This window comes from Bombina bombina, unplaced genomic scaffold (genome assembly GCF_027579735.1).
Source record: "Bombina bombina isolate aBomBom1 unplaced genomic scaffold, aBomBom1.pri scaffold_627, whole genome shotgun sequence".
NCBI classification, from domain to species: Eukaryota; Metazoa; Chordata; class Amphibia; order Anura; family Bombinatoridae; genus Bombina; species Bombina bombina.
Genome location: NW_026512012.1, coordinates 58,806 through 71,275, shown reverse-complemented (window position 1 = coordinate 71,275; position 12,470 = coordinate 58,806). Strand labels below are relative to the sequence as shown.

At 37.4% G+C, this 12,470-nt stretch overlaps 1 protein-coding gene across 1 annotated transcript in view; it reads left to right on the top strand.

Moving 5' to 3' along the window:
• The window catches only part of LOC128644090 (disabled homolog 2-like), a 168,682-nt gene extending 163,445 nt beyond the window's left edge, over positions 1-5,237 (top strand). Inside the window, exon 13 of the mRNA XM_053696807.1 lies at positions 3,487-5,237. Within this exon, the coding sequence (XP_053552782.1) occupies positions 3,487-3,555 (69 nt within the window). The 3' untranslated portion in view covers positions 3,556-5,237. The remainder of the gene's footprint in view (positions 1-3,486) is intronic.
• Positions 5,238-12,470: the final 7,233 nt, after the last annotated feature.

Here is a 12,470-nt window from a genome sequence, read left to right as displayed (position 1 = left end):
CTGCTGCGCATCACACGTGTATTATGGCTAGCAGGGAAGGGGTTAATTAGGTAGTTTGTAGGGATCTTGCAGGGTTAATTTTAGCTTTAGTGTAGAGATCAGCCTCCCACCTGACACATCAGACCCCCTGATCCCTGCCAAACAGCTCCCTTCCCTCCCCCACACCACAATTGTCCCCGCCATTTTAAGTACTGGCAGAAAATCTGTCAGTACTAAAATAAAAGTTTTGTTTTTGTTTTTTTAATAAATTTTTTAGCATATTTACATATGCTACTTTGTAGGATCCCCCTTAGCCCTCAACCTCCCTGGTACCCCCCCAAAACAGCTCTCTAACCCCCCCCTCTGCCTTTTTGGGGGCCATCTTGGGTACTGGCAGCTGTCTGCCAGTACCCAGTTTGCAAGAAAAATTGGTTTTTTTTATTGCTATGTTCTTTTTCTGTAGTGTAGCTTCCCCCCCCCCCCAGACAATTCCCCCACCCCCTGACTAATGCATTTTTATATAAATATGTTACTATTCAAAACTTTTAATACATAACTTTTCTGTAGTGTAGCGGTTCCCACCCACTCCCTCCCCGTGCATGCGCCCGCCCCCGCCCTCCCGTGCGCGCGCGCCGGTGCGCACCTCCGATCACCCCCGCCCACGATCCCACCCCCTCCACATCATCAGGGCCATCGATGGCCGCCACCCACCTCCCGAACCGGCTCCCACCCACCAACGGATTTAGCCGGTGATGTCCGGTGCAGAGAGGGCCACAGAGTGGCTCTCTCTGCACCGGATTGCTAAAAAAGGTTATTGCAGGATGCCTCAATATCGAGGCATCACTGCAATAACCGGAAAGCAACTGGAAGCGAGCAGGATCGCTTCCAGCTGCTTTCCAGACCAAGGACGTACGCCACACGCCCTCGGTCATTAACTGTATTTTTTTTGAGGACGTGTGGCGTACGTCCTTGGTCGTTAAGGGGTTAAAAAAATGTATAGTTTTGCCTATTTTTAAATAACATTGCTCTGATTTTCAGACTCCTAATCAAGCCCCAAAGTTTTATGTGAATACCGTCAGATACCTACTCCAGCTTGCTCCTGTTTGTGTAAAGGGTCTTTTCATATGCAAAATAAGGGGGAGTGTCTTATTTCCCACTTGCAGTGGGATTTCCAGCTACCTTTTGAACAGAGCTAAACTGAGAGCTTCTAAGAAAGATTTTAAACCGTTTTATACTGGATTTTTATATGAAGATCTGTGCATCTTATTCTTTATAGAAGTGTCTATTACATGCAGTTATATGAAAATTGGTGTGTACTGTCCCTTTAAGCCCACCGCTTTTAGAATGGCATGGAACGTCCTAACAGCGTCAAGTGGTTAACAATTAGTATTCTTTTGCTGAATTGTCTGCTTTTTAATTGGGGTAACTCCAGTGGTGCAGACTTACATTTATAAAAAAATTACATTTCTTGATCCTATACTATCACTCATGTAGAGGGATAATGGGAAATCACAAACTAGTCCTATGGTCTACTGGTCAATCCCTATCTACCTCTCTGTTGAGCAACCTTCTGTGATGTGTAGTTATGGTCTGGCTTGTGTGAGGGAAATAGTGAATGTCCTAACTGATACATTTTTGTTTTTGCTGCAAACCCTGCAGAGCTTCTTAAACTGTCATGTGACAGTTGCTCCATATGCAATTCTCGGTGACTAATATATCACTATTACTTTCTATGAGAGGCATCTCATAACTAGGGTGACCATATTGCCGCTTAAAAAAAGGACACATATGAAAAATACATATGTCAGGGTTCTTATACAAAACAGTTCTTTAAACAGCTCTGAAAAAAGCCCTGACTTATGTATTTTTCATATGTGTACCCTTTTTAAAGCGGCAATATGGTCACCCTACTCATAAGCCACAGAGTCCCTAATGATCAAAAACTTGCCGTGATGAAGAGAAATCATGCAAAATCTTAGGATGCTTTCCAAACTACATTACCCATGATGCTTAGGCACTCTGAAGTCCAGTTAAGCATCAATGGAAATGTAGTTCTGAAACATCTGGAGGGCCAAGGTTCCCCATCCCTGTTCTAGGGAATTATTTTAAATGCATTCATGTGATACTGTTTTAAATTAACAATTTAGATTTCTGGTCTGAAAACTTAGAATTTTTTCAAAGTCTAAAAATGATGTAAGCTATAAAAGCTTTATCTTATGGAAAGTAGAAACAATATTGTCATGCACTATTTATAAAGACTTTAATACAGATCAGATTTACAGTAGTAAATTATAGAACCTGTTTTGCAGGCTTTCATTTAGACTTCAAAGTTGTGTAGCTATCTATAAAGTTTTTTTATTCACAGGGTGAGTGGGCAGCAGTGATTTCCATATTCGTATAGACATTTTTTGTGAATAATTTTCAGTTGTTAAATACACAAAGAGAAGAACATTTAAGCTTTAATAGTATATCATTTAAAAATTGTAACTTTAAAATAATTTGTGCCCAAGATGTGGAAGTAGTATGAATATTTTAAGCTCTTCTTCACAAAGCATATACCTCCTCTTGAATTAGTTTGTTATGGTTAGTCTGTTGTATGTATCTTTATTTTTTGTCAGATTTTTATTTTCATTTGCCAATTATTATTCTTAAAAAAATGTCCAATTACTTCCAAAGATGTAATACCTCACTGTATTTAGTCTTCTTGTAGCATACTGACTTTATGAACTTAATGAGTTCCTTCATCACTGAAAGTGGTTTGGTACATGATTAAAATAACTTTATTTATACAACCATTTTATTTCTTTACCCATTGGGTATTGTACTACTGAATTGTATTTCTTTACCCATTCGGTATTGTACTACGGAACTTTATTTCTTTACCCATTGTGTATTGTACTACTGCATTTTATTTTTTAACCCATTGGGTATTGTACTACTGCATTTTATTTCTTTACCCATTGAACATTGTACTACTGAATTTTTCTTCTTTACCCATTGAGTATTGTAATACTGCATTTTATTTTTTACCCATTGGGTATTGTACTACTGAATTTTACGTCTTTACCATTGAGTATTGTACTACTGTATTTTATTTCCTTACCCATTGGGTATTATGCTACTGAATTTTATTTCCTTACCCATTGGGTATTATGCTACTGAATTTTATTTCTTTAATTATTTTGTATTGTACAACTGCATTTTATTTTGTACCCATTTGGTATTGTACTGCTGAATTTTACTTCTTTACCATTGGGTATTGTACTACTGCATTTTATTTCTTTACCAATTGGATACTGTACTACTGCATTTTTTTTTCTCTACCCTTTGGGCCATTGAGTATTGTACTACTTTATTATATTTTTTTTATTCATTAGGTATTTTACTAATTTAATATATGTGTGTGTGTGTGTATATATATATATATATATATATATATATATATATATGTATATATTCTGTAAATTTACACATTTAAAATACCATATTTTATCTTTGTCTTTACAGAAACCCACTCAACATCAAATAACCTCCTCCAATCTATTTGGGGATCCATTTGGGAATCCATTTGCTTAAGAACATATTTACTGTATTGGTAAGTAGCTCTGATCTAAGTACTAACAGTTTTTAATAATTGGCTGGTATTAATTTTGATGTTAAAGTGGTATAAAGCACCTTAAAGGACAACTACAGCAATACCTGTGGACAAGGGCACACCTTCATATGCCTAAAAACAAAAAAGTAGTTGTATTCAGAACACAAACTTAAAAAAAAAGCTTAGATAATTTGTACACACATATTCTATTTCTCTTACTTCTTTATAATATGACAATGAATATATTATTGAACTTTTAATCTAGAACAAGCATTCATGATTGTGAGTTCAATAATATATGCATTGTTGTGAAATTGGACTTAGCATGCATGGAGGCTCGTCATCTATAAAAACCTGTTCTTGATTGCACAATCTCATTTACGGGTCTCTTAAAAAGATACTAAGCAAAAAGGGGCTAGATTTTTGGTTTACATGTAAAAATCCTGTAAAAAAAAAAAAGTTATAAGAAGTGTTTTGCATAGAATCTCGCAGTCGACATTTTGTGTACAGTTCACCCCAAAATGGAACCGGGCCTTTAACAAACAATTAGCTAGATTACGAGTTATGCGCGCCATAGGGAATAAAGAAACGCAACAAAAGTTGCGTTATTTAACCCCCTATAGCGCAGCCATTACAAGTTTTTAAACAGCCAGCTTGTGCGTGATATAGTGGTTTTAAGCTCCATACCGCACAAAAAACAAGCACTGTTTTGACGTGCTCGTGCACGCTTTCCCTATAGTAATCAAAAGGGAGAGCGGGTCAGAAAAAAATCTAACACATGCGATCGCGGAAAGAAAATCTCTGTAACGCAGCCCCATTGATGTCTATGGGGGAAAAAAACTAACGTTTAAACCTAACACCCTAACATAAACCTCACGTCTAAACACCCCTAATCTGCTGCTCCCGACATCGCTGACACCAACATAATGTTATTAACCCCTAATCTGCCGCTCCCGATATTGCCGCCACCTAAATAAAGCTATTAACCCCTAATCTGCCGCTCCCAATATCGCCGCCACTATATTAAAGTTATTAAAGGAACATTTTTCTTTTATGATTTAGAAAGAGAATGCAATTTTAAACATCTTTCTAATTTACTTATATTATCTAGTTTGTTTTATTCTCTTGATATTCTTTGATGAAAAGCACATAGAAGCCTTGTGTGATTAGCTCACCATGTGCATTGCTTTTTCTTCAACTAAGGATTTTTAAAAAATGAAGAAAAATAAATAATGGAAGTAAATTGTAATGTTGTTTAAATTTCTATTCTCTATCTGAATCATGAAAGAAAGATTTTGGGTTTAGTGGCCCTTTAAGCCCTATTCCGCTGCACCCCACATCGCTGCCACTATATTGAAGTAATTAGCCCCTATTCCGCCGCACCCCAACATCGCCGCAACTAAATAAAGGTATTATTTCCTAAACCTTTGGCCTCCCACATCGCAAAAATCTAAATTAAACTATTAACCCCTACACCTACCCCTAAACCTAACGTAACCCTAACCGTAACCCTTAACTTAACCCTAACCCTAGCACCCCCTAACTTTAACATAATTACAATAGAGCTAAATTAAACTTAAATTATTAACTAAATAATACATATTTAAAACTAAATACATACCTGTGAAATAAAACCTAAGCTAGCTACAATATAACTAATAGTTATATTGTAGCTAGCTTAGGTTTTATTTTTATTTCACGGGTAAGTTTGTATTTATTTTAACTAGGTAGACTAGTTAGTAAATGGTTATTAACTATTTACTAACTACCTAGTTAAAATAAATACAAACTTACCTGTGAAATAAAACCTAAGCTGCCTTACACTTAAACCTAAAATTGCAAAAAATAAAAAACACTAAAATCACAAAAAATAAAAAAAACTACCATTACAAAAAAAAAATATCCCAAAAAAAATTATTCCTATTCTAATACCCTTTAAAAAAAAACAAAAAAACACCCCAAAATAAAAAAGCCTAATCTAGAATAAACTACTAAGTGCCTATTCCGCTGCACCCCACATCGCTGCCACTATATTGAAGTAATTAGCCTCTATTCCGCCGCACCCCAACATCGCCGCAACTAAATAAAGGTATTATTTCCTAAACCTTTGGCCTCCCACATCGCAAAAATCTAAATTAAACTATTAACCCCTACACCTACCCCTAAACCTAACGTAACCCTAACCGTAACCCTTAACTTAACCCTAACCCTAGCACCCCCTAACTTTAACATAATTACAATAGAGCTAAATTAAACTTAAATTATTAACTAAATAATACATATTTAAAACTAAATACATACCTGTGAAATAAAACCTAAGCTAGCTACAATATAACTAATAGTTATATTGTAGCTAGCTTAGGTTTTATTTTTATTTCACGGGTAAGTTTGTATTTATTTTAACTAGGTAGACTAGTTAGTAAATGCTTATTAACTATTTACTAACTACCTAGTTAAAATAAATACAAACTTACCTGTGAAATAAAACCTAAGCTGCCTTACACTTAAACCTAAAATTGCAAAAAATAAAAAACACTAAAATCACAAAAAATAAAAAAAAACTACCATTACAAAAAAAAATATCCCAAAAAAAATTATTCCTATTCTAATACCCTTTAAAAAAAAAAAAAAAAAAACACCCCAAAATAAAAAAGCCTAATCTAGAATAAACTACTAAGTGGCCTTAAAAGGGCCTTTTGTAGGGCATTGCCCTAAAAGTAAACAGCTTTTTTGCTACAAAAACAAACACCCTACACAGTATACAAACCTCACCCCCCAAACCCACAAAATAAAGTAAAACCTAATATACCCATTGCCCTGAAAAGGGCATTTGCCTGGGCATTGCCCTTAAAAGGACATTTAGCTCTTTTGCTGCCCAAGCCCTAATCTAAAAATAAAAACCCACCCAAAACGGAAAAAAATACATTGCACAAAATAACAAACAAAGTATCAAAAATAATAAAAATTATTCCTATTCTAATACCCATTTAAAAAAAAAAACACCCTAAAATAAAAAAACCTAATCTAGAATAAACTACCAATGGCCCTAAAAAGGGCCTTTTGTAGAGCATTGCCCTAAAGGGACACTGTACCCAAATTTTTTCTTTTGTAATTCAGAAAGAGCATGCAATTTTAAGCAACTTTCTAATTTACTCCTATTATCAAATTTTCTTTGTTCTCTTGCTATCATTATTTGAAAAAGAAGGCATCTAAGCTTTTTTTTGGTTTCAGTACTCTGGACAGCACTTTTTTATTGGTGAATGAATTTATCCACCAATCAGCAAGGACAACCCAGGTTGTTCACCAAAAATGGGCCGGCATCTAAACTAACATTCTTGCATTTCAAATAAAGATACCAAGAGAATGAAGAAAATTTGATAATAGGAGTAAATTAGAAAGTTGCTTAAAATGTCATGCTCTATCTGAATCACGAAAGAAAATTTTTGGGTACAGTGTCCCTTTAAGTTAAACAGCTCTTTTACCTGTAAAAAATTTTTTACAAACCCCCACCCCCCCATTTGCATGAGCATTGCCCTTAAAAGGGCATTTAGCTCTTTTGCTGACTAAACCCTAAACTAAAATAAAACCCCACCCAAAAAAACCTTAAAAAAAGCCTAACACTACCCCCGAAGATCCACTTACAGTTTTTGAAGTCCCGCTTGAACAATCTTCATCCAGGCGAAGAGAAGTCCTTATCCAAGCGGCGAGAAGTATTCATCCAGGAGGCCTCTTCAATCTTCATCCAGGTGGCATCTTCTATCTTGATCCCAGCGGCGCGGAGCGGGTCAATCCTGAAGACATCCGGCGCGGAGCATCCTCTTCATACGGTCGCTGCCGTACACTAAATTTTCAATGCAAGGGAGCAGTTTCAAGATGGCGTCAATTGCATTCCTATTTGCTGAAAAATTTGAATCAGCCAATAGGAATTAGAGCTGCTAAAATCCTATTGGCTGTTCAAATCAGCCAATAGGATTTAAACAGCTCTCATTCTATTGGCTGATTCGGATGTGAGGGACTTTCGGTTTAGGGGTCAATAGTTTATTTTAATATATTTAGTTGTGGGGGGCTTGTAGTTTAGGGGTTAATAGGTTTATTATAGTGGTGCCAGTGTAGGGCTTAATAACTTAAGTATAGTGAGGGGGGAAGCAGATTAGGGATTAATAATATTTAAATAGTGTTTGCGATGCGGGAGGGCGGTGGTTTAGGGGTTAATAACTTTATGATAGTGGTGACGATGTCGGGGAGCGGCGGAATAGGGGTTAATAATTATTTTTATTTGCGGCGATGTCGGGAGCGGCAGATTAGGGGTTAATACAGTGTTTGTGATGCAGGAGGGCCTCGGTTTAGGGGTTAATAGGTCGTTTATGGGTGTTTAGTGCACTTTGCAGCAGTTTAGTTATGAGTTTTATGTTACAGATTTGTAGCGTAAAAAGCATAACTACTGCTTTTAGATGGCGGTACGGGTCTTGTCGTTTTAGGGTGTAACGCAGGTTTTTTAGCCTCACCGCAAAACTCGTAATGGCAGAGCTATGGGAATCCCATGAAAAAACTTAATTTTTACGAGTGCCGGGACTGATGTTGCGTTACAGGTTAAAAGGCTTGCGGTACACCTATACCGACAAGACTTGTAATGGCTGCGGTGCTGTTTTAACGCTGAAATGACCATTTTTTCAGCATTAAAACACGAACGCACAACTTGTAATCGACGTGATTAGCAATAAATATAGTTTAAAACAATCCTTGTGAATGTCGTCAAGCAGCCATATAGCGATAGAAAAACATATGTACATGAGTATTTATGAACTCGAAACAGAGTATTAGCAGCACAACTAAATGGAGAGGAGATGTTATGTTAGGGAGGGTTACCGGGAGTGCAAATAATTACAATTATAAAATCGATGATTAGTGTCTCTTTAAATTTACAGACAATGATAAATACTTTGTGGAGAAACAATGATATTGCAATACTAACCAATCTCTTAAAGCATATATACACATTAAAAAAGGTTGCACCCCCTAAAAGTGCTTTGCATTAAGATATATGTAGGTAAATACCTATAGTTAAAGGGACATTGAACCCAAATTTTTTCTTTCGTGATTCAGATACATCATGCAATTTTTTTTTTTTATATATATTTTATTTACATATCAGCAATGATTCACAAAAACAAAAATATCAAAAAAAGAAAATATCAGATTTGAACATTTAAACAATTCAATGACATTTTGTACTTCCATCAATCAATAAATAATTAATTGTTCTGCTGAAATTTTATCATTTAATTAGATAATCCCAACCCCCGCCCATAATAAAGAAGAAGAAGAAAAAAAAAAAAAAAAAAAAAAAAAGGGAAAAGATTGAAAGGAAAGGAGGGAAACGGGGTGGGGCAAGGAGGGAACAAGGGGATCTCCTCTCCCCCCCTCTCCCACAAGGAGCCACAGTGCGGCGGACCAAAGACGTGGTGACGATACCATAAAAAAGTTCAGCTAGAATACCCTAGATCATCTCGATCACGATGTCATTACCAGGCGCCCAGTAGCACCAGTTCTGAGTTTCTGAATGGGAATATTAAGTCATTAATCTCGGCCTCAGGCATTGACTTGATAAAAACTGACCATTTACCAAAGAATTGCCTGATATCTTCGTCTTTATTTAAATTGGTGTCTCTTTGTTCAAGTAAGCATTGTTTTTTCAGACAATTCTTGATCTCCGGGATAGATGGGGTTGCTCTCATTTTCCATTTTTTAAGAATAAGATATCTGGTTGCCAGAATCTAGAGAAGTATGAATTTATCGTATGGATTGTGATTCTTTGGGCGGAATATAATATTAAATTGCGTAAGGCCTAGAGGAGAGATTTTAAGGGTTTTATTAAGCCAGAACTCCAACTTCCACCAGAGATGTCTTATTTTGGGACAACTCCAGACCATGTGTATTAGATCCGCTGCAGGAAACAAGCATTTTGGGCATTTATTAAAGCTGAGATTGCGGATTTTGTAGCCCTTCTCAGGAGTGAAATATGCGTTGTGCAGAAATTTAACATGCATCTCCCGCCAGGTAGCTGAGAGAGTAGCTTGGGCTACTTTAGAGATTGAGGATTGAACAGTTTTTATCTCAATATTAGATTGTGGAAGCAGTTTGTTCCAAAGGGAAGTAATTTTCCTTAGCTCTAATTCGTTTTTGCTAGATTTGATTAGCTGATAACAGAAAGAAATGGATCTGATGCCATTTTTAAACAAGGTAAGCCAGTTTTCCAGTTTGCCCAGGGTCCAGCTCCAGCCTGGCTCATTTGTTAGCTCGAGAAGAAGATGTCTGCTTTGCAGATATGCAAAGAATTCCTTATTGTTAATTTGGAACTCTGTTTTTAACTCATCAAAGGATTTGACACATTTTCTGTCTGGGTTCCAAAGCTGTATCAGCTTAGTCAGGCCTGAATTGTGCCATTTCTTGAATATTGCGGAGTTTAAGCCTGCGGGGAATTTCGGGTTCCCCTGCAGTGGGAGATACTGAGAGACTTTGCAGTTTAAAGATAAAAGACTACCCACTTTCCTCCAGGCCTTCAGTGGATTAGAGAAAGATTTGAGTTTTTTGATTTCGCCTGGTAGTTCTTTAGGTGGGCAATGAATTAAGGCTAACGGCAGGTAGGGGTTAATAATATTTTCCTCCAGTGGATTATTTGCAACATAATTACTATGAGAGATCCAGTCGGCTACCACTCGAATCAAGAAGGCGTAATTATATGATCGGATATCTGGCAGTGCAAGGCCACCGCTGTCTTTCGGGAGGGAAAGTTTACTCAGCGATATTCTAGGTTTTTTCTCCTGCCATAAGAATTTGCTAAGTGCACTGTTAAAGGAACGAACATCCCTCTCTAAGAGTATTAATGGGATGTTCTGTAGTAGATAGAGAAGCTTTGGAAGTAAGACCATTTTAAATAGGGCAATCCGACCAGAGATGGATAATGGTAGTGATTGCCAGTTTTTGAGTTTCTCCTTGATGCTTGCTAAGATTGGAATAAAATTAAGGTCGTATAGTTCCCTGGGCGAAGAGGAAATAAAGATACCTAGGTATTTGAAGGATTCTCTAGCCACGGTGAAAGGAATGTCCAAAGGAGAGTTATCGTTTTGTCTGAGCCATAACAGCTCTGATTTTGCTTCATTGATCTTATAGCCCGAAAAAGAGCCAAATCTGGCGATGATGTCTAATAGTTTGGGAGTACTAGTTTTAATATCAGATAGATATAATAGTATATCATCCGCATAGAGAACGATTTTTATGAGCTGGTTGCCCAGCTTAATTCCTGCTAATTGTTGTCTGACCATAATTGCCAGGGGTTCAATTGAGACGTCGAAGAGTAGGGGGGACAGAGGGCACCCTTGACGAGTTCCCCTTCTGAGGGTTATCTGTGGTAATGCGGTATAATTAATGATCAGGCTAGTGTATGGTTCTTTATACAGATTCATGATAAAGTTAAGAAAGTTACCCCTAAAGCCAAACTTAGCCAGAGAGGTGAAGAGATGATCAAAGTGGATTGAGTCGAATGCTTTTTCTGCATCAATTGAAACAATAGCCAGGTCTGGTGCGCCGCGGTCGCCCCCACCCTCCGACGTCCCCATGGTCCTAAAGTAGTCTGTGATGACTATGGCCTCTCTAATTTTTGCTGAAGAGTTTCGATTATAAAGAAACCCTGCCTGATCTGAATGAATAATGTTGGCTAAAGGTGCCTGAAGGCGCCTAGCAATAACAGAGCAGAAGATTTTATAATCTCCATTTAAGAGAGCTATGGGCCTGTATGATTCCTTGAGGGAAGGATCTTTCCCAGCCTTCAGGATTAAAATGGTGTTGGAGGCAGAAAAAGAGGTGGCTACTGGGCTACCTTTGACATACATGTTGTTATATAAGTTATTAAGATAAGGAGAGATCTCAGAGCTCATAATTTTGTAGAACTCGTTCGGAAGACCATCTGCTCCTGGTGTCTTATTTGTGGCGAGGTCTGAAATTGTTTTTATTATTTCTGCGTCGGTAATTGGAGCGTTAAGAGTATCGGCCATTTCAGCTGATATTTTAGGGCAGGAGATTTCACTCCAGAATTGTGACGCTTGGGTACAGTCTGAACTCCTGCAGGAGTACAGATCTTGATAGTATCTGAAGAATGCCTCTGCAATATCATCAGGCTTATCAAGGAGAGTGCCATCCTGCTGGATGCTCTCAATAAGAGATGACTTTTTCTCCCTTTTGACCAGATTCGCCAATAGTTTGCCAGATTTGTTGCCGAATCTGTATATTCTGGCTTGGAGTCTCAGGTCCCTTTGTGTTTCCTGGAAGATCGCAAATGTATCTCTGGTGTTTTTGGCCCTGATATATTTTGCCCAGTTTATAGCTGATTTTTCCAATAAGAAGGAGTTATAAGAATTTATTACTGAATTGGTGATTTCTTTCTCTCTTAATCTTAATTTCCTGGTTCTTATAGCACTGTATGCTATGATTTCGCCCCTGAGAACTGCCTTCGCAGCTTCCCAGAATACCAAGGGGGAACCTATGTGACCCTGATTATGTTGGAGATAATCAGAGAATTTAATTTTAAGCCAATTTTTAAACTTTAGATCAGTTGCGAGATAAGAAGGGAAGATAAAGCGTGATGGCCTATTTTTAAAATGGTTAAGCTGGAATTCCAGCGAGATGGGACCATGGTCAGATAGGAAGATGGGTAGTATGTTTGCCTTTACCTCTGACGTATTTAATCTGTCATTGATTAAGAATAGGTCGATTCTAGACAGTGTTTTGTGCGCCCTGGATAAGCAAGTGAAATCCCTGACATCAGGGTTCTGGAGCCTCCAGACGTCTTTTACTGCAAGGTTCTGCTTTATTGTTTTAATTAGCTTAGCTTCTAAGTTGT